Source organism: Anas platyrhynchos, chromosome 1, assembly GCF_047663525.1.
Source record: "Anas platyrhynchos isolate ZD024472 breed Pekin duck chromosome 1, IASCAAS_PekinDuck_T2T, whole genome shotgun sequence".
In the NCBI taxonomy this organism is placed as follows: Eukaryota; Metazoa; Chordata; class Aves; order Anseriformes; family Anatidae; genus Anas; species Anas platyrhynchos.
In genome coordinates, this window is record NC_092587.1 from 179,525,301 (window position 1) to 179,549,845 (window position 24,545).

The 24,545-nt window shown below is 43.8% G+C and overlaps 1 protein-coding gene across 2 annotated transcripts in view; it reads left to right on the plus strand.

Moving 5' to 3' along the window:
- WDFY2 (WD repeat and FYVE domain containing 2) overlaps nucleotides 1–23,995 on the plus strand; it is a 55,090-nt gene extending 31,095 nt beyond the window's left edge. For both annotated transcript variants that reach the window (XM_038173902.2, XM_038173904.2), the window contains exons 3-12: nucleotides 4,189–4,262; nucleotides 9,834–9,888; nucleotides 12,355–12,505; nucleotides 14,336–14,448; nucleotides 15,348–15,474; nucleotides 17,345–17,450; nucleotides 20,655–20,756; nucleotides 21,683–21,813; nucleotides 22,089–22,197; nucleotides 22,880–23,995. In XM_038173902.2, coding sequence (XP_038029830.1) covers nucleotides 4,189–4,262; nucleotides 9,834–9,888; nucleotides 12,355–12,505; nucleotides 14,336–14,448; nucleotides 15,348–15,474; nucleotides 17,345–17,450; nucleotides 20,655–20,756; nucleotides 21,683–21,813; nucleotides 22,089–22,197; nucleotides 22,880–22,909 — 998 coding nt within the window. In that variant the 3' untranslated portion in view covers nucleotides 22,910–23,995. The remainder of the gene's footprint in view (nucleotides 1–4,188; nucleotides 4,263–9,833; nucleotides 9,889–12,354; nucleotides 12,506–14,335; nucleotides 14,449–15,347; nucleotides 15,475–17,344; nucleotides 17,451–20,654; nucleotides 20,757–21,682; nucleotides 21,814–22,088; nucleotides 22,198–22,879) is intronic.
- Nucleotides 23,996–24,545: the final 550 nt, after the last annotated feature.

The following is a 24,545-nucleotide window of genomic DNA, read 5'->3' on the forward strand; positions in this document are numbered from 1 at the left end:
GAGCATTTATCAATCCCATTGAGGTATTCTGTCTGGAGAAGGTAGTATTTTAAGCTAACATGGCTAGATTTGGAAAAGGGCACCTGTCTCCATAATGCATAAAATACTTAATAGCTATAAATGTTAAACGGTTTTAGTAACCCAGCAGCAGCTTGGGACTGTAGAGCGGCCCTGATGTTTGCCTGCCTGCTCATTTGGTAAATGGAGAGGAAGATCTCTTTCCTTTGGGGATGGGCAAACTCATGAGAATATTTGAAGCCTCAAAATTATTTTCTGTTCAAGATTTTACTCAAAAGGGTATTGGAAAGCAACTAATGATGTGGCAGTTTGTGGACCTCTGTCAAATAGTTATGAAATGGTTCTTCTCACAGTTAGGCATTGATGCTTCTCTTTTTCCATGTGGTGTTTTTGCATGTGCTTGCATTTTAAAATCTTGTTAGCTTTTCCTCTGCTCTTAGAGAGGCTGCATTACTGCCAGTAATAACAGCTACGTTGGAAAAGATTGAGTAGATTCAGACCCACTCAAAGGGGGCTGTTTTAAAGCTCCTTCATGAATTTGAACACCTGACACTGTTCCTTCAATTAAGGCTGGTAAATTTTTGAATCATGAGACATTTAAGTTATGCTGAATTATTCACCGGTTTCAAGAATGATCAGGTATAATTAAAGACTGGAACAACATCACTTACATTGTTATCAGCCATGGTTTTAAGCTTGGAAATCATAGCAAGGGCTCCAAGTCAGCCTCTGCACAAGTTTCCACTTGACTGGCAATGATTGTTTTGATTGTTTCTGCATGGATCACCTTTTTGATGGTCCTCCGCTTTAGGTTCACATTGGTTTTTGTTGTCTAGTGAACAAACCTGCCCAGAGGTTCTCTATGGAAAAAAAAATAGTGGCCATCGTGGTGCCTTTGTGCTGTTTGGCAAGCTATGAGAGTGGCGGTCCCACCTAGACTGCCTAGAGAGAGCTGTGGGTGTTCAAACCAGATCACTGCACAGCCAAGCCTTTACAAAGAGAAGGGGTAATGGAAACATCCTGTGGTGGATATAGTTTCTGTGGTCTTTTGCTGGCTTTCTCAGCCAGTGTCACGGCAGTGTCGGGCACCAAGAGGCCTTTTTGGGGCACTGCACAGAGCATGGTCACGGAGGCTGGTGGCCAGAGTGGGTTGTATTCAGCCATGCTCAACCACTGGTTGAACTCGGTCTGCTTTCAAAAACCACCACAGGCAGAACCCCTATTTAAAAATACACACTGAATAGTATCAGTGTGGCAAACTAGCTGAACTGGAAGTCTGACTAATCTCCTTCATGCCAGCGTTGTCTCAACATCTGTATTAACAATGGACATCTGATGAGCAAGTTAATCCTCCTCATGGATATATGTGTAACCTTTATGTTTTTGGGTGGTATCTGTACAGGAGGAAAAAAACCACATTGCTTTTCACAAAATTACGAAAGAGCATTGTAGTCTGCAGATGTAAGCTTTGCATAGAAATAAAACACACAGAAAGACCCAAACTAGACAAAAAACTCTCTCAGATGGAGAACTGACTAAAGGTTTTATTGAGGGACAGAAGAACCCAGGGTTTGAGTCAGATAATGACTTATGATGTCTGGCTTACGATGGTTTTTATAGTTAACACTTTGTTTTGAAGAGGAAGGTCAAAAACTGTGCAAAGCAAAATGTGCTCCTTAAACCGTGCCACTTCTGGCACTTCATGAGGTGTCCCTGAAACTGCAGATACAGAGTTTATTTCTCTTCTACTTCTGTCAGCCTCTGATTGAGGTGACGCACTGTTGAGTGCATGAAGGACATTTTTTTTTTTCTTTTCCCTGCATAATTAAGTTTCCAAAGGCAAAAATCGCAGCGTCAGTCTGAATTTGTATTTAAGGTAAAGAATACAGCCAGACCTCTGTGTCAGGAATATCCCACCCATCCTCTGTCATAGTTCAGATCAATCTTTTTCTGGTCTGAAATCCAAATCAGCTAGGCATTAAAGTCAAGAGCCTTCAAAGTGCTATTATGTTCCATGGTTATTATTTTGAAAGGCTCTTAAACATCTTGGAAGCTTAGGGTTTTTTACATTTTTACCCCTCCTTTTAATGAACCTACATGCTAAAGTATCTGAATGGCATTGTCTAATTTTCATCTAAAGCATAAGCTGCTGCAGTGTGGTCACAACTGGGATCACTTTAACCACATTAGTGCAGCTAGTGTGGACATAAGCTGAGTGCTGACATGTTAATTTTTCGAAGAGTAAATATTACTGAAGAATTCCCTTAGGAAAATAATTACAGCAAAATCTCTTTACGCTGTCGTGACTATGTGCACGTGGGTTTGGAACTCAGAAGTGACTTTTTTTTAGCAGCCTGTCTCAAACAGTTGCTTGCACCTTTTGTATCTGAAGTGTTTCAGGCTGCTTGGAAAAAAGCATACTTGAAATGGCTTAATTTACCTGAGACTTTTTCTTTGTGAAGTGTTTATCATCTTCAGAGTTACTAACAGTTCTTTCAATGTATGCGCAACGTCTGGCATTTTAAAGCTGGAATGTAGAATATGCCTCTTCTGGCATAAAGTGCCTTTTAAAAGGATTTGATGTTTACTCTGCTCAGAATTGCTTTGTCTCTCTCGGCTTTTTCTGCACCTTTCTAATTCTCTACTACCCTAGAAGTCTGAATATATAACTGTAATGAACCCCCATCTGAAGGGAGGCTTTGGGTTCGCCTTTTCTGAGGAAGGGGTAAAGAAAGGAGCAATTTCATCACTGTTAGTAGCCATAATATACTGTTTCTGTCCCGGCAATTTCCTTGAATTGAAGCCTTTTCTTTGGTTTAATTCAGTCAGTCTGGATGTGAATCTGGTAGGCTTTCTGCTTGCAGTTAGTTGTCCTTTAGGAAATGTGCAAGGGGGACAGAAGGGGAACAATAATGAATGTAGAAGATTATATATATATATATATATATATATATTATTATTTTTTATACAGTCAACATAGACTGTCCTCTTCTTGATACAGCTCTGTGGTCAACTAATGAGGATGAACAGCTGATTTATGAAGTGTTTAATCCTAGGTGAGACATTGCTCAAATGGAGAATATACCAAGTACAGGTTACTAGGAAAGAAAGAACTCCAAATTTGTTAGTCACTGAAACACTGCAAGTCATCATCATGGAGAATAGAAAACAGGGGGTGCAGGGAGCAGAACTAAAAGCACACCTGACTGTACTCTATATTTATCACAAGAATACAGATTAGAAAACATTCCTATCACTACAGAAAGGGCAAGAATGCCTGCCTCTAGCTACCTGTGGCAACTGATGCTGAAAAATGATTACTGAAGGTTTTGTTGGGACAGCAGGACCCCCAGCTGCATGTTGTGCTGAGCAGTGAAAACAATCCCTGCCTTCTGAAAGCAGCTTCACAGTTCCTCAATTAAGCCAAGCATAGAACTTGGGTTTTTACAAGAAAAGTCTGTTGTACCCTTGATACATACCTTTCCAGGTCTTCGAGAGACTGACTGACTTATGTGCAATTTAAGAGCGTATCCGAATGTTTATTAGAGTAGTATTGATGTAAGAAATAATGGCTAATTTTCAATAGTCTTGGCCATAGTACATGCTACTGTAATAGTGTTGTTTGTGGTGAAACTAGAGTAGGGGGCAGCTGGACTTGCAGTCCATATCAGATATTGGCTGATAGCTGATTTCTGTTAACGTTGATTCAAGTCAACTTTCTTACCACAGGTATAGGATGTGAGCCTCTGACATACTACAGTGCTTTCTTTTATTGTTAGCAGAGTAAAACAAAACCAAAAATAACAAATTACCTACCTAAATTATTCAACTAAGTAACTGTAAGATTCATACAGGAATGTCAGGTACTGCTTATATCAAGACATCAGCACTGTTGTTGTATGACATACCTCATGACTGTTTTCAGATAACTTTAGTAAGGAAAAATGAAAGAGCTGGAGCAAGAAATAGTAGTTACTCCATGTCCTAATAGGATAGGACTGATTGAATTGCACAAACACTATTGGTTTTTTTTTTAAATGCTTGTCTATTGGAAGGGGGAAAAATGATGAAGCATCGTGAAGCATGCTAGCTACTTTTAGGCTTTCCAGAACTTCAAGAAATTGAGAGTCGCAGTTTTGTTAACTTCATCATCATGTTCATTTTTTTCAGCTCCATGTTCATGCATGTCTTTTAACCCGGAAACCAGAAGGCTGTCCATAGGTCTAGACAATGGTACAATCTCAGTAAGTACATACAAAGATTTCTAGTTGAAATGCTTCCCATGTGTGCTGTGGTGAGGATATTTTTGCTAGTGTTTGGGAAAGATAATTTTTACTGCTAGTGGAACTGAAGCTGCAGTGTGGAAAACAGTAGATTATTGCAAACTTTGCTCCAACCCTCACGTAGGGAATGAGTGGAGTTTGCAATAAGTTTGCAATATTTATTAGGCAACTAAACAAACTGTCCTAATTTGCATATATCTTAAAAAAATGCAACAACAGAAAACAGCTGTTGTTTTATTAAATGAGTGCCTTGTTAATCATGTCATACCAAAGTTTCCTGAAAGCAGCAATTAAGAGAGGAAAAATCATCTTCTGAGAGGCAGAAGGTGGTTTTCTGCTCCATATTTAGCTGCTCTTCTAAATTTCAGGGTTCAGATTTTGTTTTCATCTCATTTCCTTCATAGGAGTTGGCAGTGCTGTTGCTGAAAGATTTGGTTCATTAGCATCTAAGAAAGATCTGTGTACATTGAAATGAGGCAGGATATTAAAACAAGAGTCTGTCTTTTAGATATGGGACAGAGAGTAGCAGTTGATCTTAATCATTGGATTTTTCATGTGGAATGGTTGGTGAAGTGCTGTGTCACCTTGTAGAAGGGAGCCATGGGTCAGAGAGGGTCTCACCAATGCCTCATCAATAGACTCCTCCTTCAGTTTAAGAACCTTTTATCCTCATTTCAGACTCTTACTGCTGTTGTCTCTGCCTTACGGGCTTTATAACTGAATGAATGTTTGCAGGTTGACATAAAGGCAGCTGTCAGCACTAAAACCAAGATGGCATTTGGGAATGGATGTGTGACCCTTTTAGCTGTTGCCTGTGAGCTGTATCAAAGATGTGAAGGTTTTGACCCATAAAAATATTAATGGCTCAGCACCAGAGATTTTGGGTGCCTGTAGGAGATTTCCCTATTTGTATCTAGGAGGTGGGACAGCTGCCAGAGAATTCCCTGAACTTCTGAAATTCCCTCCTTCCCACTCTCTGAAATAGCTTTAATTTTCCAGTCCTACTGGAGACATTTGTTTTTACCAGGCCTTTGAGGAATATGAATGCGACAGTAAAGAAAGCATTTAAGTACTCCAGCTCGATGGAAGAAATGTGTCCTTTGTCTTTGGGGCATTTTGCTTTGAAGAGTCAGAGAGTCTGAATGGAGTCAAGTATTTTCCATTCTAAAACTAAAGAATGTGAATGAGATATTCAGATGGTAAAACAACATGCCACTTAGGGTACTTACACTGCCATATCTAAGGCAGATTGTATTTGTTGCCATGCTGCATTTTTCTTTTCCCCTCTTCTGGATACAAGTGCATAGGGCAGGGAAGGGCTGGTCTGTGTTGCTTCATTTAGTCCCTCCTAGCTTTAGGCAGTTGTGTGGTGGAGGCTTTTGCAGAAAATATGCTCCACAAAGCTCCACGAGCAATTAAAAGTTTCCCTCTGCAGCAAACCTAAGGCTTGTAAGAAAAGCCACAACTGTAATATGCTGTAAGGAGGGCTGAAGGTGGTGATGGAGGCAGAACAAGGAACAAAGGACTCCTGGTGAGGGCTGTATAAGCTAACATAGTCCACGTACTGTCAAATGAATCTTTTTGCAGTGAGAGGGAATCCTGATATTACTTTCAAATGTAAATAGGGATAAGAAAGTGAAACTGCCTTTTACATGAAACTTTTGAAAGTTATATGGCTTTTGGTTAAACTCTGGTGCTCCAGCAATGTTGATGATGCCTTTCGAGATGGATGGGCAGCACTGCTATTGTCTGAGAGATGTTCCAGCACTGGCACCATGAGGTGAGCTTTTATGCCCCGCTTTTCCTTGTGAAGCAGGGTGACAATTTTTGCTCCTACAAAGATTAAGAGATTGTTTTCAACCTTTTATAACTCTCAGCATGAAGGCTGCACAAACATTGGTGCAGCACAATGTACTGTTCTCTTGAGTGAAAGTTTGTCAAGCATCTTACTTGAAAAGCACTGGTACCTAAAGCAAAACCAACCAACAAGCAAAAACTCTCCTGTGATCTTCATATACATACACACATATATATAAATATATATGTACCTTGTTTTTTTAGGAGAAATGGCACTTCTGCTACTTCATGTCTTAGAGACTGCCTCAGGTCCCTTCTGGAAGCCAAAAGATGCTACAGTGGTCATAAATTCCTTGCTCTGAATGGGAGGAAAAACACTTGAATGGGTGCAAAGTCCCTCAAGAAATCACAATGAAAAACAACAGAGGAAAGGTTTATCGCTTGGAATAAACAGGAGACATCCATAGCCATGATGTAACTCCTCACCTAATTTCATCCAAAAGTCTGCTTCCTAGATAAAGTCGATCACTAGGCTCTGCCACTGGTAGAGAGAGGTGAATTGCCCTTGGAGATACCCATATTATTTACCCCTGAATCTGTCTTAGAATGGCATAGATATCCCTCCCTATTTCTGAGAAGATTTAACTGAGGCATTTAGTTTTTAAATAGCTGAAGCTGAATGACAATGATCTTTCTGGCCCTGCATGTGTCCAACTGAAGCTATTACACGATTTGAGAAGGGCCACAAGGAAACAGGGCATCAGAGCAGCCCCCTCAGAATTATCCCTTGGGGGTGGCACTTAAGATAGATTCATTGTCCACATCATTTGATCTTGCAGGTGTCCACAGGTAAACAGCACTTGAATACCTAGGCTCTGTCTGCTGGTATGCACCTCTGCCACAGTGGGAAGTTTTGTATTTTTTCCCTCAAGAAAACTGCATGATAGCTTCTATCCCCTTTCACTCTTTGCGCTTTATAAAGTGAAAACTCTGTAATCGTTTTTTAGAGCTTTCTTTGTGACAGTTGTAGACATGGGTTCTGGCAGCAGATTTAAGGGTCTTCGTTCTCCTCCGTTTATGAAGCCAGTTCCCTGGCAGACGTGGTGAGAGCGCTGTCAGTCACTTGTGTTAATAGGATGAAGTCAAACCTCTAAGGAGATCCACACGGTGCTGTCGAAATGGCAGCATCTATCAGAGCACAGGCTGTAAATTCCCGGGGGTGGAAACTCAGTTGTGAATGGGTAACACATGGCTAATATATAAACATTATTGACTCTCAGAGGGATTCAGTTGCCTGTGCAGAGGTCTCTAGAGCTATTTTGTGATACATCACTTGATATCCACCTGCAGCCCTGCAAAGGCACAGCTCTTCAGTCCTTGGGTCACATCAGTCAGCCCTGTGGACAAGGACCCTGAAAAACATGCACCCCAGAATGGGTTTTGTTTACCTTAACGGGAATAATTAACATTAAAAAGATGTAGTCAATGTTTTTGCAGTGTGGACAACAATGTATGTGCAACGGGGCATGAATTTCTGGAGCAAGGTGCCCCGTGTTAAAATACCTGTCTGTTGACATAACTAAAACATTCGGCCTTGAGAGGGATAGGGGAAGGAGGGCAGTGGAGGAGCATGTGACAGCGTGCAGGGGAGCAAGAAGGAAAAGAAATGGAGGAAGATTAGCAAATGAAAAGCCAAGGAGATGCCTCTCAGAGTAACGTGTGCTTTCAGGGGAGAAAAGGAGAAGCAAGGAGTCTTTGGGGGTCATAAAAAAGAACACATGATATCCAGTATTCATGTTACTGGGACTGCGTCCATCTGTTTGTAAGGTGTGGTGTATCAGTCGTATGGAACTGTGGTTGGCATTACAGCAGACATAGGTAGTCAATACCGGGGTAAACCTTATGAATTGCAGTTGTGTTTTGATTCAGTGCATTACAACAGAGAGTTTCAAACGCCTTTTTCAGTCTCCCACTGCAGGTAGCTGAACAGAGTGGCCACATCAAGTTTGTCAACGGCAAAATGCCAAAATATAGTGAGAAAGCAAACCACGTTCTTCCTCTCCTCTGACACCCTGGTCACCAGCATCCGTGCGTCACCACAGTGAAATCTGGGGGCAGTACCAGGCCAGGCACATCGGTGGGGAAGGCAGACATCATCTCCCACCACACGCTGCAGCAATTAAAGCTGTTGTTTTTAGGGGCGACGACAGCAGACAGTTAGTGTTCGTAGCAAAGCGTGTTGCTTCAGTCGGGCTTTGTAGCGAAGCATTTCATGTGGTGGCTTTAGCATTCTGCAGGCGGTGGTTAATGGAAACCACTTCCCCCAGAAGGAGGCAGGGAGGTGCAGCAGATTTTTAACGCTCTGTAGTTCGTCGAGTTAAGGTGACCCTGGTATACAAAGCCAGCTGCCCTAAGTGATTTGTTGCTGCTGTTTAAATAACGCTCCCCGGCGTAGGCCTCGGCTGCCAGGGGAAAGCTGAAGGGAGGGAGATCAGAATAAAGGAGGGGAAGATGAAATAGCACAATTCAAGAGAACATATTTATAACTAATTTACAAGCAGAAACCTAGTAACAGCAAAATACATAAATGCCTCAACCCACTCACAGTTGTTTTCCTGGAAGCTGGGCTCTGTAGCTTTTCAAGAGATGGCTATGGTGGCCTCTCCACGTTGATGCCAAGCATTAGGTATGATGGGTTAGGGGTAATCCTGGTGCTGGAAGGCCATACTAATCACCTAGCGACCCCACAGGAAGCACAGAGCAACCGTCTTTGCTCCAGTTTAGAAAATGTGGGTAAATATCAGCTTTTCAGTGGTTAGACTGTCTTCTCATACTCTCCTGCACGAAGCATTTGGTTTGCTATGATAATAGTCTGTAGGCTCATGAAGCTCAGTCTTCTCTACCTGTCTGCTGCACAGTGCTTTTGGCAGTGCTTATTACACATGAATATTTCACAATTGTGTGCTTTAAAATTCAGTTTATCTTGTGTTTAATGACGTTCCTCTTGTTTTCACTCTCTTTCTAGATTAAACAAATTAGGTTTTACTTCTGTCCCCTAGGGAGATTAGCCTGGAGAGTTTCTGTAAAGATTGTTTATAAATAATTAATACGATGTGTTTTCAAGCTCCTTGTTTTTTCTTGTGTTTCTCTGAGTACGTGGTGTGTGCACACAGATACCTGAGAGTGGTTTGAAAGCTAATTTCATGTGGTGGTGCTGCTGAGCCTACCCTTTGCCTGGGTTTTTCCTCCAGAGTGACGTTGCAGGGATTGCATTGTGGCACTGTAGTTTGAAATGAGCAACTTCAGGGGGCACTCACACAAATTAAAATTAATTATCCTATGTGTACGAGTTGGGGTGTGCATGCACATGTGCACACACATGCATTTATAGCTGGATGCACATAGAGATGTCTGCCCAAGTAATCCTAAACCAGGGGGTGTTTGGTCTGTGCCAGCCACTTTGGCCAGCTTTTAGAACTTCTTTTCATTAGTTCCTCCCTTATCTCCACCTTTCTGTTCAGAAGTACTCATGAAGCTTTCTTGGGCAGTTTTAAAAGCTGAAATAACTTGTGGGGGTTCTTTTAGATTGAGTTATCCCATATTAGCAAAAGTGTAGATAGTGCTGTGGTTGCAAAGGGAGAGCTTACATTGGTAACAAATTCAAGTGAAAACATTCCCAAACACTTCACATAGCTAAGCACTGTTTCTCTGTTTTGTGTTTTTCTCTTCCTTCAGGAATTCATCTTATCAGAAGACTACAACAAGATGACACTAGTGAAAAGTTACCAGGGTAAGACCTCTGATCCATGTTAATGAGTCTGTATTGTCATTAATTTTCATTGAAGTGCTCTTCAGGTCTGTGAATTGGAAGAAGCCTCCTTTTCTGTGATTTTGTTTTTAAACTAATATTAATGTTGTTTTTAGCAGTAGATCAATAATGTGCTTTGTTCTGAGATTGCAAGACTTTTAAAGAGCTATTTCATGTTCCGTGTTTCATTTTAAATGTTCTTTAGGAATATCATTCTAGACAGCAAATAGTCCAAAATCCAGGCTGTGTGGAGGGAAGGGAAATGTTAATTTCTATTGTGTAGTAATATAGCGTATCTAATGAAGCAATTTAGAAGACTAACCATCTTTTAGGGCTGAGGCATTTAGGACTGTAGCTTTTGGGGTCAGTCTGGTTATATTTCAATAAACGTTTGTTTCAGTAGTCTCAAGGTTATCATTGGATACCTGTCATAGTAAAAGGCCAAGAAATATTAAACCATAACTTCTCTAATTGCCTTCTCATATTCATTAATGTGATGCTTTAAGAAGCCTGGCTATTTATCCTTGTTAAACTTATAAACCAGGCTGCACTTGGGGTAGGTATTCTTATAAAAGTAATAAATACATGCTACAGTTTATTCTTTTATCTCCTTAGCTATTAGACTTGGGTGATATATGATGAGCATTATGCTTCTCTATGAAAGTCTCTGTATGAAAATCATAAGATTGCTGCAGTCTTGCTGTACGAGTCATTAGTACCTGAGGTTATGGTTTGTTACACGGTCACCGAAGTTTGACCCAGCTGGGTTTCATGTTCAAATTGTTGCAGTGCAGAGTCCTATTATCAGCTCTGCAACTCCCTTTGCAATTAGCTTATCCGGTTGCATGCTTGGATTCAATCCTGCAGGCTAAGCACACCCTAGGAAGGGTGGGTGAGCTGAAGTGAGCTTTTCTGTGTATCCCCTTCACACTGGAAACTGGCAGTCCATCCCTTTTATTTATTACTACTAACTCCTACCTCTCTTTTGTTGCTTGGTGCTGCTCTTCATTTCTGCAGCTTTCCCCCAGCAAAACCTCTTGCCCTGCACTGTGCTTGGCTACGTGCTGGCTGTTTGTTGTTTTTTTTTTTCCCTTATATACAGTGCAGACCCTCATGCCTATTTTCTCCAGGCATGGCTCTTCCCCTTTCCATCTTCTCTCCAGCCTGCTCCTTGCATGATACTTGCTGCTGCTTTCTCTTAGGAGTACAATTTAAATCATTTTTTTTTTCTGCACACCAGCAGTGGTCAAACCTGCGAATGAAGGACTAGCTTTCTATTTTGCTACTTCATGTCCCTGAGTCTTTACTGATCCCAGGGCTCAGGCTTCTTCCTTGCTCTACTATCAACTTCCAACCATCCGAAATTTTACTTCTTTAAGCCTTGCACAGGCCAGATTCCTTCAATTTCTGTACCCAAATTTCTGTAGGGCAGACAGCAATCTTTCCATATTGTTCCGAGGAACTTCTCTGCATTTCAAATGGAGGGTTTGGGGTGGTTTTTATGCTTCCAAAGACATTTAATCTTTCCAGAGTGTCAGCTTTTACACAAACAAATGCAAGCAGCCTCCTTTGTGCAACACATGTTGCCGGGTCCCAGAACAGTAATAAACCAGTAGGCCTGTGGATTGAGGAGCACGGCAGTCACTGTTCAGCTACAGCTGGGAATAATTCGGCACATCTTTCAAGCCACTTGTTTTATTAAAACGTCAGCTCAATCAGCACTTCACAACCAAACCCACTGGTCATTCATACAAAAAGCCCTCTGTACAAGCCTGGGTTCCATTGCTTTAATGAAAAGCTTTTGAGGGCTTTATTTAGGTAGCAGCAGCAGCAATTTATTCATTCAGCTGGTTTATTCATCTTGCCCAGCTGTGATCTTTTCCTTTTTTTATTTGTTATTTTTTCCCCGTTTTCTTTTTAGCTGATTCCCATGCGATGCTAAAGCTTCCCTCTGCTGTCGGGTTGTGCCTGCCCCTGACTCCTCCTGCTGCTGGGGCACCGCGATCGGCAGCCCACAGCCACCAGAGCTCACAGCAGGAGGAGCAGCAGCATGCTGCCACGTGGGCATCTGCTCTGCTGTCAGAAAACCAGCTCAAGACAGGTTTAAACAGAGCCTTTTCCACAATGGCTGCTTTGTTGGTGATGGTACAAGGATGGAAGGAAGACTTGGGCTACCTTAAAAGATAGATGGCTGCTGTAGGCGTGGAAGGAATTAAGTTTTGCTTCTCTTCCTCAAGCAAACATTGAATGTGCAGGGGAGGAACCTTACAGGCTTTCATGGTATCTCATGTCAAGAGGATTATTGACCAGGAGCTTCTTCTATAGGGGAGGGTGAACAGATGAGTAGGGAATGGCAAAGCTGGGTGCAAGGGGTGCCGTTTCCAGGGGTCTTCTGCCTGCATGTTCTTTGCAGTAGTACAATTATATGTCTGTCTGCTTAATTTTCAGCTCATCAAAGCAGGGTCATAATGATTCTGTTCGTCCTGGAGATGGAGTGGGTGCTGAGCACTGGCCAAGACAAGAACTTCACGTGGCACTGTTCGGAGAGCGGCCAGCGCCTGGGAGGGTACCGCACCAGCGCGGGAGCCTGTGGCCTGCAGTATCCTTTGCTGAGCTCTTTGGCACTTAAACAGCCTCTTTGTTTGTTAGCTTTCTTTTTTTTATTTCCCTAATTGTCCTCCGTTTTTAGTGCCTTGTGTAGGTTCAGTGTTTTGTTAGAGAAACCGTTATCTAAAGCCGATTAAAAAAAACAAAACACAACAGCCCAACACTAACTGTTCTCCTGGCTTTGTCTCCTTAATACGTGGTGGCATATTTAGGTCTTAGCATTTCTGAGCAAAACAATGGGCAATCTGCAACCTGTTGTGGTCTGCTATTGTAATAAATAAGGACAGGGCCTTTGTTCAAACATGCAGTGCATTCTTTTTTTTCCAAAAATTAATGGTAGCAAAGTAGGTCGGCGATCAGGTCAGCGTGTGTGTGTGTGTGTCTATGCATGGGAAGAATTAAATGACTTTAATATGAAATAATGAGTACTTGTCCTTCATTCTGGAACAGCCCACTGTGCATTGGAAATTTGGGCCAACTACAGAATAAATGGCTCCAGAAATGGCACTCAAGTGGCTTATTCACCTAGAGCTGCCCCAGCTGCCTGACAATAAAAGAAATATTAATTCAGCTTTATTGCAAATGAAAAGGGAAGTAGAAAAGTATGAGCTCTTAGGCTGAAAGCAAGGGTTAGCATAAACAGACTTTTAGTGCCCCATAGCATATGTGCTAGAGATGATGTGTGTTTTGCTAGTTCATGGGAAATGAGACTGACTCAAAATTATACTCTGAGCAAGGGAAATTTAGGCACTTGCTTTATATCTTCTGGCTGAATGAAGGGCAAACTGATCTAAATGGCATAGTGGGTGAACTCCGTTTTAAATTAATTAATTAATATTTTAGAAAGTGTGATATAGAAATTGGTACTGCATTTCCTAAAGCTCTCTGGAGAGCAGACTGGTTCGAGTGATTCCAAATTTTGGAGGACACTTTAATTTGGGTCATCGGGTCATGCTGGTGGGGGGCCGGGGAAATGACAGCCATTGACAAATATTGCAAAAAAACTTGGCAGAACCAGGAATGTTTGGGTTTGGTTGTTTGTGTTGTTGTTGTTGTTGTTTTCCCCAGTGTCCTGACTGCATTTGATCAATGTGAAGCAATTGATCCTTTAATATGCACTATGGAATCTAAATGTGCAATTAAATCAGATGAAGAGGTCAGAACCTGTTGAGATTGTTCCAGTAGGTGGCTGAACAGGTCTGGATTTTATTCTGTTTAGAATATGGTGTGTGATACACCTGGTGTAGCTGGCACTTCCCCAGATTGGACATAAAACATTGACTGGCTCTTGCAACATGAGCAATTGCTATTAAAAACCATTTACGGAGATAATCTTCTGGAGGACTTCTGTGACACTGGCCAGTGGTCTGGAAAAAAGATGAGAGTTTTATTTGTATACCTAAATATAACAAAGAAGCAGGAAACTTTTTTTTAAACAATTTTATGGAAGGAAAGAGGAATAATAAACACCATCAGACTCTAGCACCTAAGCTGGAGAGCCTGGGGACATGAGTCTCCTCTGTTCGTGGCAAAGAGCTATTTCCAAGGCATTTCATAATTTTTGTTTTTATTATATTCTTACATCCTCAGGAATGGTCTCTTTTTTTCTTGCTGTTCGGTTTACTCAGGGAGACTGCATTATTAATATGAATAGCTATGAGTTTGATATCTAAAAGTACACCCTGAGTACCTCCTTGAAACTGGAGCACTATTCATGAGGTTGCAGCACACTCATGTTAAAAGCATTAAAAAGTCATGAAAAGCAGTGCATAAAACAAAATTGTGTGTAAACAGTGTATGTTCCTCAGCACTTATCCATCAGATTTGATGTGGAAACCCGGCACGTGTTTGTTGGTGATCATTCTGGGCAAGTAACCATACTCAAGCTAGAGCAAGAGTCCTGCAGCCTTGTTACAACATTTAAGGGACACACAGGTAAGGCTTGAGGAGGAGGCCCTACGTGGTTCTTCATCTGTGCGTGGCATCACAGCAATGTAACCCTCCTGTGAAACAGTAAATAGCATGGAAGGGAGCTCAAACTGTCCCTACAGCTCAGGGGAGTTTGTTCTTTATTGGTGAAAAGAAGAGGGATAAGACTTCAGAAAAGTGCAGAAAATACCCCAATCAGTTACTGCTAATTAAAGTAGAGTGAGGACAAAAGTGGCAGTAACTCTGGAAGGTGGAAAAGATGCTTCCTGGGGAAAGACCCATATTGGTAGATGGTACTGCCCCGGTGGGATATGCACATCCAAGATGTGCTCGTTGGAGGAGCTGAGTGGTTGTTTTGCTGCTGGGGCTTGTGCTCCATCATGCTTTAAAAACAGCAGCCCTGGGATGTGAACTTGCTGCCTAACAGAAGAAATGATCATTCCTCAGCACCTTCCCTTCGTGTCCCTCCTCTGTGACTAAATGCTGTGATGCTGTGCAGATTTCTGTACATTTCCCACTGCCTTCTGTTTTGCTGTAAGATCTCTCACCTGGGAGTGGTGGAGATGAAAAGCTGTGCAGTCACACCGTGACCATCATATGGTGGCTTTCCTGCTGCTGTGCTCTGCTGCTCAGTGGGCTCATCCACAGGAGCAGCAGCTGAGCCCTCTGGCTGCAGAAGAGCAGGTTAGGGCTTCGGTAACATTTCCAGGCTGCTGCTTATCAGATGGCCAGTACAGTGGCTGCATGGCCCTGGCTAAAGAGACCGCTTTTAATCACTCTCTTTGTTTTTGGTGATATATTTAAATATTTATCTGTATATTTGGTGATATCTTTAAATATGAACCTGTATATTTAGCTGCATTCTTCTGTAATTAAACAAGTGTTCTGTGCATCTCCTGTTTCAGGTGGCGTCACTGCTCTCTGCTGGGACCCAATACAGCGAGTTTTATTCTCAGGCAGTTCTGATCATTCCATTATAATGTGGGATATTGGAGGAAGAAAAGGAACAGCCATCGAGCTGCAAGGACATAAGTACGTTCAAAGCCCTTCCTCCTGCTTTTATGGGAGAAAAGCTGAAGGCAGAAGCCACATCTGGAAATGGAAACAGCCCAGAGGTTACAGTTTTCACATGCCTCAAGCTTGTATGTGTGACTCCCTGTGGCCCATATACAACCAGAATAAATTGTTTAAAGTGAGTTTTTCAGTTTGGGGCCCACAGGCTAGTTTAAAAGTCTGCAAAGGGTAGCGAAAGAAAGCACAACTACCTGCAGTCCTGAACGTGTTATGCGAGAGTGCACCTCTGCTGGAAAGGAAGGGTCCTCAAACGAAAACAGCTGCAGGGAAATTCTTGCTTTTAGTTGTCAGGTTCTTTCGTTCCCCTAGAGGGAGCATCAGGCTTGGACAATTAGTTCCGTTTTACTCCATGCTAACCGGGTCTTTTCCGTCTCACTTGTAATTCAGGCTGGAGGTAATGTGCTTTGCCCATATGGGCCTTAAACATCTCCGTAATGTTAAGAGGCTTCATCTCTGCACGTACAGACCTCACACGTGCATTGTACAGTAGAAGTCTTTGAAGAAGAGTAAGCCTGTGCTGGGCACTCATTAGGCTAGACGTAGACTGGCTGCAGCTGCAATGACTTCTGAGCCTTTTAAATGCTGGCTTACATGTGGGACGGCACGCCAGGCTCAGGTGTGGAGAGGCAAAATCCCGTGGTGGTTCTGGTCTGGCAGTATTTACAGCTTCTTCCACATTCATACAGTTCCCTCGAGTGATGCTGTGCTCTGCTGAGTGGTTTGGTCGGGCCGCTGGGATTTCAGAGCACTGCAGAGTTCTTGTGGGAATTCCTAGATCACTCCTGAACCCTAACGCTGGCGCTTGCTAATGCACTTGTGCTATATTTATTGCTGTGGAAATTAGTTCTTCTGGTATGAAGTTAGCCTCTGGATCTTAATCTGTAGCGTGGCTGTTGGCTGGCTCCGTGCTGTTTACAGACCCGGTCCTAATGACAATGTGGATCAGGAAACATTTCACTTAATGGTGACGCCGGAGCCAGCAGGTCAGCGCTGTGAAGGTAGGCTGAAGGAAGAAAGAATCAAAAAATACCTAGTGGGTTTAAACTGTATTGTTTCTTAAATGCTGCTTTTTCTTTCAAAGAAGAAGCAAAAGCACCTAAATCATCCACCGTACCTTGGGAAGGCTTAGAAACAGTTTAGCAAATTCCTCTGTTATTTTTGAAATTCTCCGTGCTTGTTACTGCTAAAAGAAAACCTTCAGCAGTCCTTCAGGGCTTTGTTTCTAGATGTTGCAGTGTTACCAAAACACAGTCACAGAATGGCTGAGGCTGGAAGGGACCTCTGGGGATCATCTGGTCCAACGCCTCTGCCAAAAATGATCATGTAGAGCACATTGCGTAGGATCCCACTCCAGGTGTGGCCTCACCAGGGCTGGGTAGAGGGAGAGGATCACCTCCCCTGCCCTGCTGGCAGCACTCTTCCCAATGCACCCCAGAACACCATCTGCCTTCTTGGCCACAAGGGCACATTGTGGCCGCCTCGCAGGGGCACTCAAGTGTGAGTGGGAGACACCCTGCAGTTGCAGCCCTGTTCTGGCTTCCCAGCTCAGCTCCCAGTCCCAGGAGCAGTGAAACCAGTTACCAGAACTGGTCCTTGCTTTTGTGGATGCTGCCCAGGTGAGCAACGCTCTGGCTCTGGTCCCACCTGGACAGCGAAGACTCCAATTTGCATCCAGTGAATACCAAGAAAATTAAAAACAAGGGGGAAAAAAATAGAAACAACAGCATACAGACAAACGGGTGATTTATATTGCTTTATTGTACGTTCTGTGCTTACTTTTGTGCTAGCCTTAAATGGCTGATTAGTAACTGTCTTGTTTCTTTTCCAGTGACCGAGTTCAGTCCCTCTCCTACGCTCACCACACTCGGCAGCTCATCTCGTGTGGTGCCGATGGGGGAATCGTTGTCTGGAACATGGATGTTGAGAGACAGGAGGTAGGGGCCTGCTCTTGCTGATTTGGTCTGAAACAGTCTTGGGAAGAAGGGGTCTTCCTAAGGTGTGCAGCTTTCCGTTCAAACAAGATCTTTCCAGGCATTAAAAATGTTGTTGGACATGCTCCAGTTATTATACAGCAATTATGCCATGCCTTTGATAATACGGTACAGGGGAAATTATCTGGCAGAAAATGTGTATTAGGTAAGCTGCTAAATGGTTTCTGTCCTTTACTGCTCTGAAAGACATCCGCTGAGGAGGGTATCATGAGATGTTCTGCTTTGTTTTTTCAGGACATCACAAGAAATATTTCAGAGGTAAATGAAATATTTCAGAGATTGATATTTTTTATTTTTTTTTAAAGAGGTAGAATAAGAAAGCTCTTTGTCATCTCTGGAAACCTGCAATCCAGGTGTTTTTTTTTTCCCTTATTCTTGCTAAAAAGGCGTTTAGTTAAGGCTTCAGTCTCACCTGCTACCAGGTCTTGCTCCCTTCTGGTACAAACACACATAACTGGATAAATGATGACGTTGGTGCCCCAGACAGTGAGATCTCACCCACACACTCCCAATTCCTTTCGTGCTGCGTGGCCAGCAAATGCAGCCATGTGCAGAAACCTACCCTGGCTCTTCGGTGCTGTGGGAGCTGCCTCCGCTCGGCAGCTTCGAAGACCTGGCTCAGCGGGGTGAGCGAGTGAGTCAGGCGTCAGCCCTGGTGGTGAAGGTGGCACATTCTGGCAAAATGAGTCACGGCAAGGCTCTGCGCTTTCCTGCACGGAGGCAGCAGCCGTGCTTAGTGCTCTGCCCTGCTCCCACGGGTGGGCAAGGCTGAGGGTGGGTAAAGGCACCATGAGTACCCCAAATGCGCATAGTAGGCAGGTTGGGGTAGGGAGAGGTTAATCCCAGCCAGCGTGGGGCTGTGGCTGCAAGGGATTCAGCTGAAAACACGCTTCTGGGTGCTTTCCTCCACCTCATCCTTTTAGCACGGGATGGGGAAGACCGCTGTAAGTAGAGAAAAGCGAGGAGGGATAAGGGTGATGAGTTTCTCCCAGGGCAGCCTGTGCTTGTAGCAGCACCGTCTGTAATCAGCTTTGCTGCCTCTCCACGAGGGTTTTGGTCTCCTCGGGCTGTGCGTGTCTCCCTTGAGCAAGGAGGAACGATAAGTGGAAAATTGGATTTTAAAACCGACTGAAATAGGCCTAGGCAGGAGCCGAGCTACTCCTGCTCCTTTTTTTTTTTTTTTTTTTTTACACGAATTAGCATTCCAGTTGGCTCTCTTTAATTGCTCATCTAATGGCCAATTATGTCATCAGCTCCAAAAGTGAAACGAAAGCAAAGCAGGTTCCTCCCTCCCACCAGATGTTTCCTTTCTGCTGCAGCCTGAGCATCCAGAAATGAAAACCTTACTTCAGCCACAAATGAAAACCTTACTTCACCCAGAAATGAAAACCTTACTTAGCCGCTGCCTTCGAGAGGCTGCAGGAAGGTTGGTTTGTTGCAAAACAGACAGAAGTGATGTGAGAAGACTGGAGAAGAAATATAATTAGCTAAATGAGGGCTTAGCAGCAGATGCTAATGGGTGCGCTGCTTTCCCTGACTATCGCTATTTGGGTTCTTGTCACCCATAACACCATAGGGTGTCTGTCCGTTGTGCTAAAACACCTCCAGAATGTAAACCTTTGAGATTTTAGCACCTTTTTTGGAGTCCTACAGCACTTTCTTTTGGATTTTGGCTTTGGTATTTTCCCATGATTTAAGGTGTTTGGTTGTTTTTTTTCCACTTGATGTTTGCTCAGCATTCACTTTGATATCAGGTTTTCCCACATCTCTGAGATTTGCATTAGAGTGAATTAAGCCATCTTATCCCTCGATTCCTTATTTTAATCTCTATTTTTAAAAAACGGTGAGAAGGGAACATCTGAAAAATCCTAGCAGTGTGTCTCTGTTTTGATTACAAAGCAATTCCTTGTCATGAGCAAAACATCTTTTTCATGTTTAATGTTCAGATGCTGAAGAGATGAAAACTTCATTCACGCAGATCTGTAGGCATTAATCTAAAATGCTGTTGTGGGTAGAAAAGACAGATCTGCCCTTGCAGAGTGAACAGCCTTCAAAGTAAGTGACAGAAGAAGCTGAAGCAGGCAAGTTGCTTTATTGTTGGAGGTCAAACCTTTTGTGGGAGTGGAGGGTCTCCATCAGCCTTACCTTACCTTTGCCTGGCTGTCACAATGTTTAGGAACATGGAAATACATTTAGGAATACTCCTATAATAATAATTTGGGAATATTAATACTAAACACTGTGGGGAGAAGGGTTGCATGTCCACCAGCAGCTCGATGCACGACACGTGTCAGGATCCAAGTGTAGGGGAGGAGGTCGTTTGCTCCCTCCACGAGCCCCCCTCTGCCATTTCAGGCATTTTCTGAGATCCTCCAGGATCTGACAAGGCTTGCTTCCCTATGGGGATTCTGTTCCTTGCTGCTCTTCACAGCAAAACCTGGCTGCAGGAGAGAGAAAGGCCTTTGACGTTTTCTTTCTTTTTCTTTAAATCTTTTTACCTTCTTTATCCACAGCGTGAGTGCCAATCTGTGCATTGCATTAGGAACTGGAAGGCTTTCCTTTCATCATCTTTGTGTGAAAGCAGGGAAAAAAGCTGTTTTGGGTTTCAGGCTTGTTCAGGAGAACCTCATTTTGCCTGCCTTGTGTGATTTGAAGCACAGATACCTCTGACAGCAGGAACGCCTCTTACAGCACTGAAAGAAAGAAAGAGAAAAGGAAAGGGAGAGGTGGAGGGGGAAGCCACATTTCAGATACCTCCCCCTTCCCTCCAGATAAGGAGCTCAGCTATTGGAAGTACTCATTGCCTCCAGTTCCCCCAGCAGATGGTAAATGCTGCCCAGACAGGACATTCAGTTTTACACGCCTAATTCCAAAAGTGAAGAGGTGGGGGGAGGTTTGTTTCTTCCTGGGTTATTTTTAGGGTCTTATCATCAAACTCTGCTGCATGTGGTGGGTGAGAAGTGTTCCTCCTGCGTCCTTCAAGGCTCGGAGCCGAGCCCAAATAGACGCCCCCACGAGCAGGTAAAAAGGCTTCTTGTGAAAATGGTTTTTAATCCAACAACATTGCTGCACCCCAACACATCTCTCTTGTCCTGTCTCTGGGCTCTTACAGAATTTTGTTGTTCATTCCTTCCGTTTGTGTTGCAGACCCCTGAGTGGCTGGACAGCGACTCCTGCCAAAAATGTGACCAGCCTTTCTTCTGGAACTTCAAGCAAATGTGGGACAGTAAGAAAATAGGCCTCAGGCAGGTTCGTATGGGTCCTCTGGTGCATTAATGCGATGCAGTTAGGCTTCTTCTCTCTCATTATGTATTTTGGTTATTTTTTTCCTCCCTAACAGCTTGAGAACTTGTACTTTGTTCTTCTCCTGAGTGCTCAATTGTGATTTCTGCTTGGGAGGAGCACACTGAGAGCCAAAAACCTGGCCCGTCAGAAGCAGAAGCTTTTTCTCCCTTTATTTTTTCTTTCTGCAGCCAGTTCCAATAGCAAATGCACATAATAGAGCCTGGGCTGAATAAATTGTTTTGGGGCTGTCTGTAGCTTTAGCCATGTGGGATTTTGCTTATTGTCAGTTGAGGCTGCTGTAGAAAGAAATTTGCAGATGATTTTTGGAGATGGTGCTGGAAGCAAAGCTGTTTTCAATGGGCTTGGGTAAACATCTGTAACTGCTCAGGCTGTGTTGGAAATGGCTTCGGCTTACTGGTCTGCCTGGAACACGCCGCTAAATTTCCCTGCCCAGCAGGAGGGGGCCGTGGATCCCAAATTTTTAGGAGGAGCAGGGCGTAAGAAAGCTGGAAGAGATGCACCCCCTGGGGAGGAAGCAGTGATTCCCTGGGCAGCGTGTGGTGTCACCACAGAGCAAGAGGGAGAGAAACAGCCCCCCTCAGCCTGTGCAGTGCTTTATCTGCCAGTTCCCAGTGTCCAAGCTGGTGATCAGCTGCTGCTTGCCCCAGGTAGAGGAAAAAGAAAGGGTTTTTGCTTGGTTGCTTTTGACCTATTTATTCCGAAGCCCTTGCCTGTTTTCCTTCATCTCCCCTGGAAGAGTGGCTTTTCTGTGTGCTGTGTCCTCAGCCAGGTCCTGCTGAAGTGAGAAGGCAGAGCTGGCAGGGCATGAGCAGTGCTCTTTTTTCTGGGCTTGTGGCTGAAGACGTCTCTTTGCCCGTTGTCTCCTACAGCACCACTGCCGCAAGTGCGGGAAGGCCGTCTGCGGCAAGTGCAGCTCCAAGCGCTCCTCCATCCCCCTGATGGGCTTCGAGTTTGAAGTGAGGGTCTGCGACAGCTGCCACGAGTCCATCACGGATGAAGAGTAAGTGTGGACAGCCTGGAGGAGGACAAAGCTTGGTTTTGGTGGGGCTGTGGGAGGGAGCAGCCGGTGGGGTGGCCCCTGGAGAAGGGGCAAGAGAAGCCCCTGAAGCGCCTCACAGACCGGAGAGGGGTGGAGGGACGTCCAACTCTCCTCTTGTCATGCTGGGAAGGTCTCAAATTGCAGTTTACAGGGTGGTTGCTGAGTTGGTGGCTTACAGAAGCACTCAAATGCTTCTTGCTGACACATTTTTTGCTGATTTTGATCTCTTCCTTCAGGCGGGCACCCACAGCAACTTTCCACGACAGCAAGCACAACATAGTTCACGTACACTTCGATGCCACCAGAGGATGGCTGTTGACCTCGGGGACAGACAAGGTTATTAAGGTAGGAGGGAGGGGATGGCTCTAGCTCCTCTATTTCATTTCCCCTTTCTCTCCCGTGTGGATCCACGTACGTCCTACACACTGTCTTCCACCCAGAGCTCTCTCTCACCAACTGATGCAGTTCTGTTCAGTGAAGAGCAAAGAGGTCCTGGTCTATGAATTTCTGCCTGAAGGGACAGGGACGACACAGCAGCAAAGTCAGTCCTCACGGTGACTTCTCTTCAAGGAAGACAAACCGTGTTTTGATGTGGCTAATTAGTTCGTGTGGCCAGATGAAGAAAGGCCCCACAGATGTCAAATCTCCATGCGGAGAAATAGCTAAAATGATGAGTAAGTTTATAACAAAGCTCCAGCAATTAAAAACAAAACCAAAAAAACACAACCTCATAATCATAGTATGGCTGCTTATCATTCAAGTTAGCAATACAGAGTGGATGTTTTTAATTTCTCTTAAAGCCAGCCATAAACTCAACTTGTAAGAATAAAGTGTAACGTGACAGGAGTGTTAGAAAATGAAATTAAGCTTTGTTGGACCATTGGACCTGATGCATCCAGCTCTGGCCAAGTAGCCTCCCTTAAGCAAAAATAAATAAATACAAATTAGTTAGATATGACACTACATACTGTATTTTATTGTATTTTGCCACTATTCACTATGTTATTGTATGTTGTTACATCAACAGCTGTGGGATATGACACCAGTAGTGTCTTGATGATGCATCAGTGGAACTCGAAGGGTGACATTGACAGAACAAGCGGATTTCCTAACCCTAATCATACTGCAGAAGATAGATAACGCCGGGCGCATACAGCAGATGAGAAAGGAACTAATGTGTTTACAACGATTTTATGTCCTCTGCTTGATCAAGGCTGAACATTTGCACGAAGACTCTTTCCACTTACTCTCAAAATATCCCAGAAGGTATTTTTTTAACTAATGGTTTGTACGACCTGACGTCGGTTGTCTTGAGTTCGTTCGGAAAACCCGTGTGCGGTGCAATTTTTAGTTTTTGTATTTCCCTGTGTCAGGATACTTGCTGCTTTGTACAGAGGGCTCTGGGTTTGTGTCTCACCACGTGCGTTTTCAGTATCGACAGATGGCACAAAGGCAATCGGCTCTCCCCACAGCGAGCACCTCTCCATTGGGGACGGTCCTGCTGACGATGCTCTCTTCCGTGGAGGAGCTCCAGGCGTGGCGCTGCGCGTTCCCTGCGTTTGGTGGACTTAAAATTCCTAAAAAGGGCTCTGCCATTCACTTCTCCTCGCAGATATCAGCTGGCGAGCGCTGTGTTGTTTCGCGGGAGCTGAAGTGCAGCTTCCAGCCGCTCTCCTTGCCGCACAAGTTGCAAAACCGGGGGGCCAGGTTGCATAGCAACTCATTTCTACAAAAGCTGAAATAGTTTTCCAGCTCAGAGCGTTGCAAGGAGCACGCAGACCTGCTTTGATGAGGCTGCGGGCTGCTTCAAATGAAATCATTGACAACTGTGAGCAGCTTTGGGGAGGGTGTGCATGGGGGCGTGGGGAGTGGATCTAAAGCTGGTCTGGGTCTGAAAAGTCTGTTTTACCTCTACCTCTACCTTGCGCAGCAACATTTCAGCATTTATATCTGTCGGTGATGTTGAACATGAATTTGTTTTTCCTTGTTTTCCATACGGTTAGTCATATTTATTTTTTAAAACGCTGATGGTTTTTATTAATTTCCTCCTTAGATCAGAAACTGATATTGCTGAATGACACCCGTTGTCCTGTTGTCATATTTGACAGTTTCTTTTAAAAAATAAAAAGTATTTAAAAACCTGGGTTACTAACTTACCTTTTCAAAAGGAAATTGTCGAGATGAATAAACAGCAACAACACAAACCCACAGCTTTTTTTTTCCAGAGAGATGTTATCTGAGGAGTCAACTTTGAGTTCCTCTACATCCATTTCAGTATTTAACACATTATTACCAATGCTTTTGGAAGAAACTGGCATGGAGCAGCAGGCTGGGGGTTTCCTGTGTCTCCTCTTTAAGGAGGGCTGTTGGTCCCTACCTGCCATGACACAACGGGTTAGTGGTGCTCAGTCTTGCCCCATTTTGTATTTTAGTTTTCCCTGCTAAATGGGAAGTCGTGATGGTTACCACTACAAAACACATTACTGCATAGAGAAGAGCTTTATGCTTTCGCATGAGAGGGAATGCCAGAAGAAAACAAACCTTCTCCTTTGCTTGCCTGGCAGTAATTCACTTTTGAGGAAACAAAAAGGTAAACGTAATCCATGGCATTAATCTCAGACCGATGAGCTGCCTCCATGAAGAGTGCCTGGACTTTCACGTGTGCGTGGTATGACAGCTACATATTTTCAGGG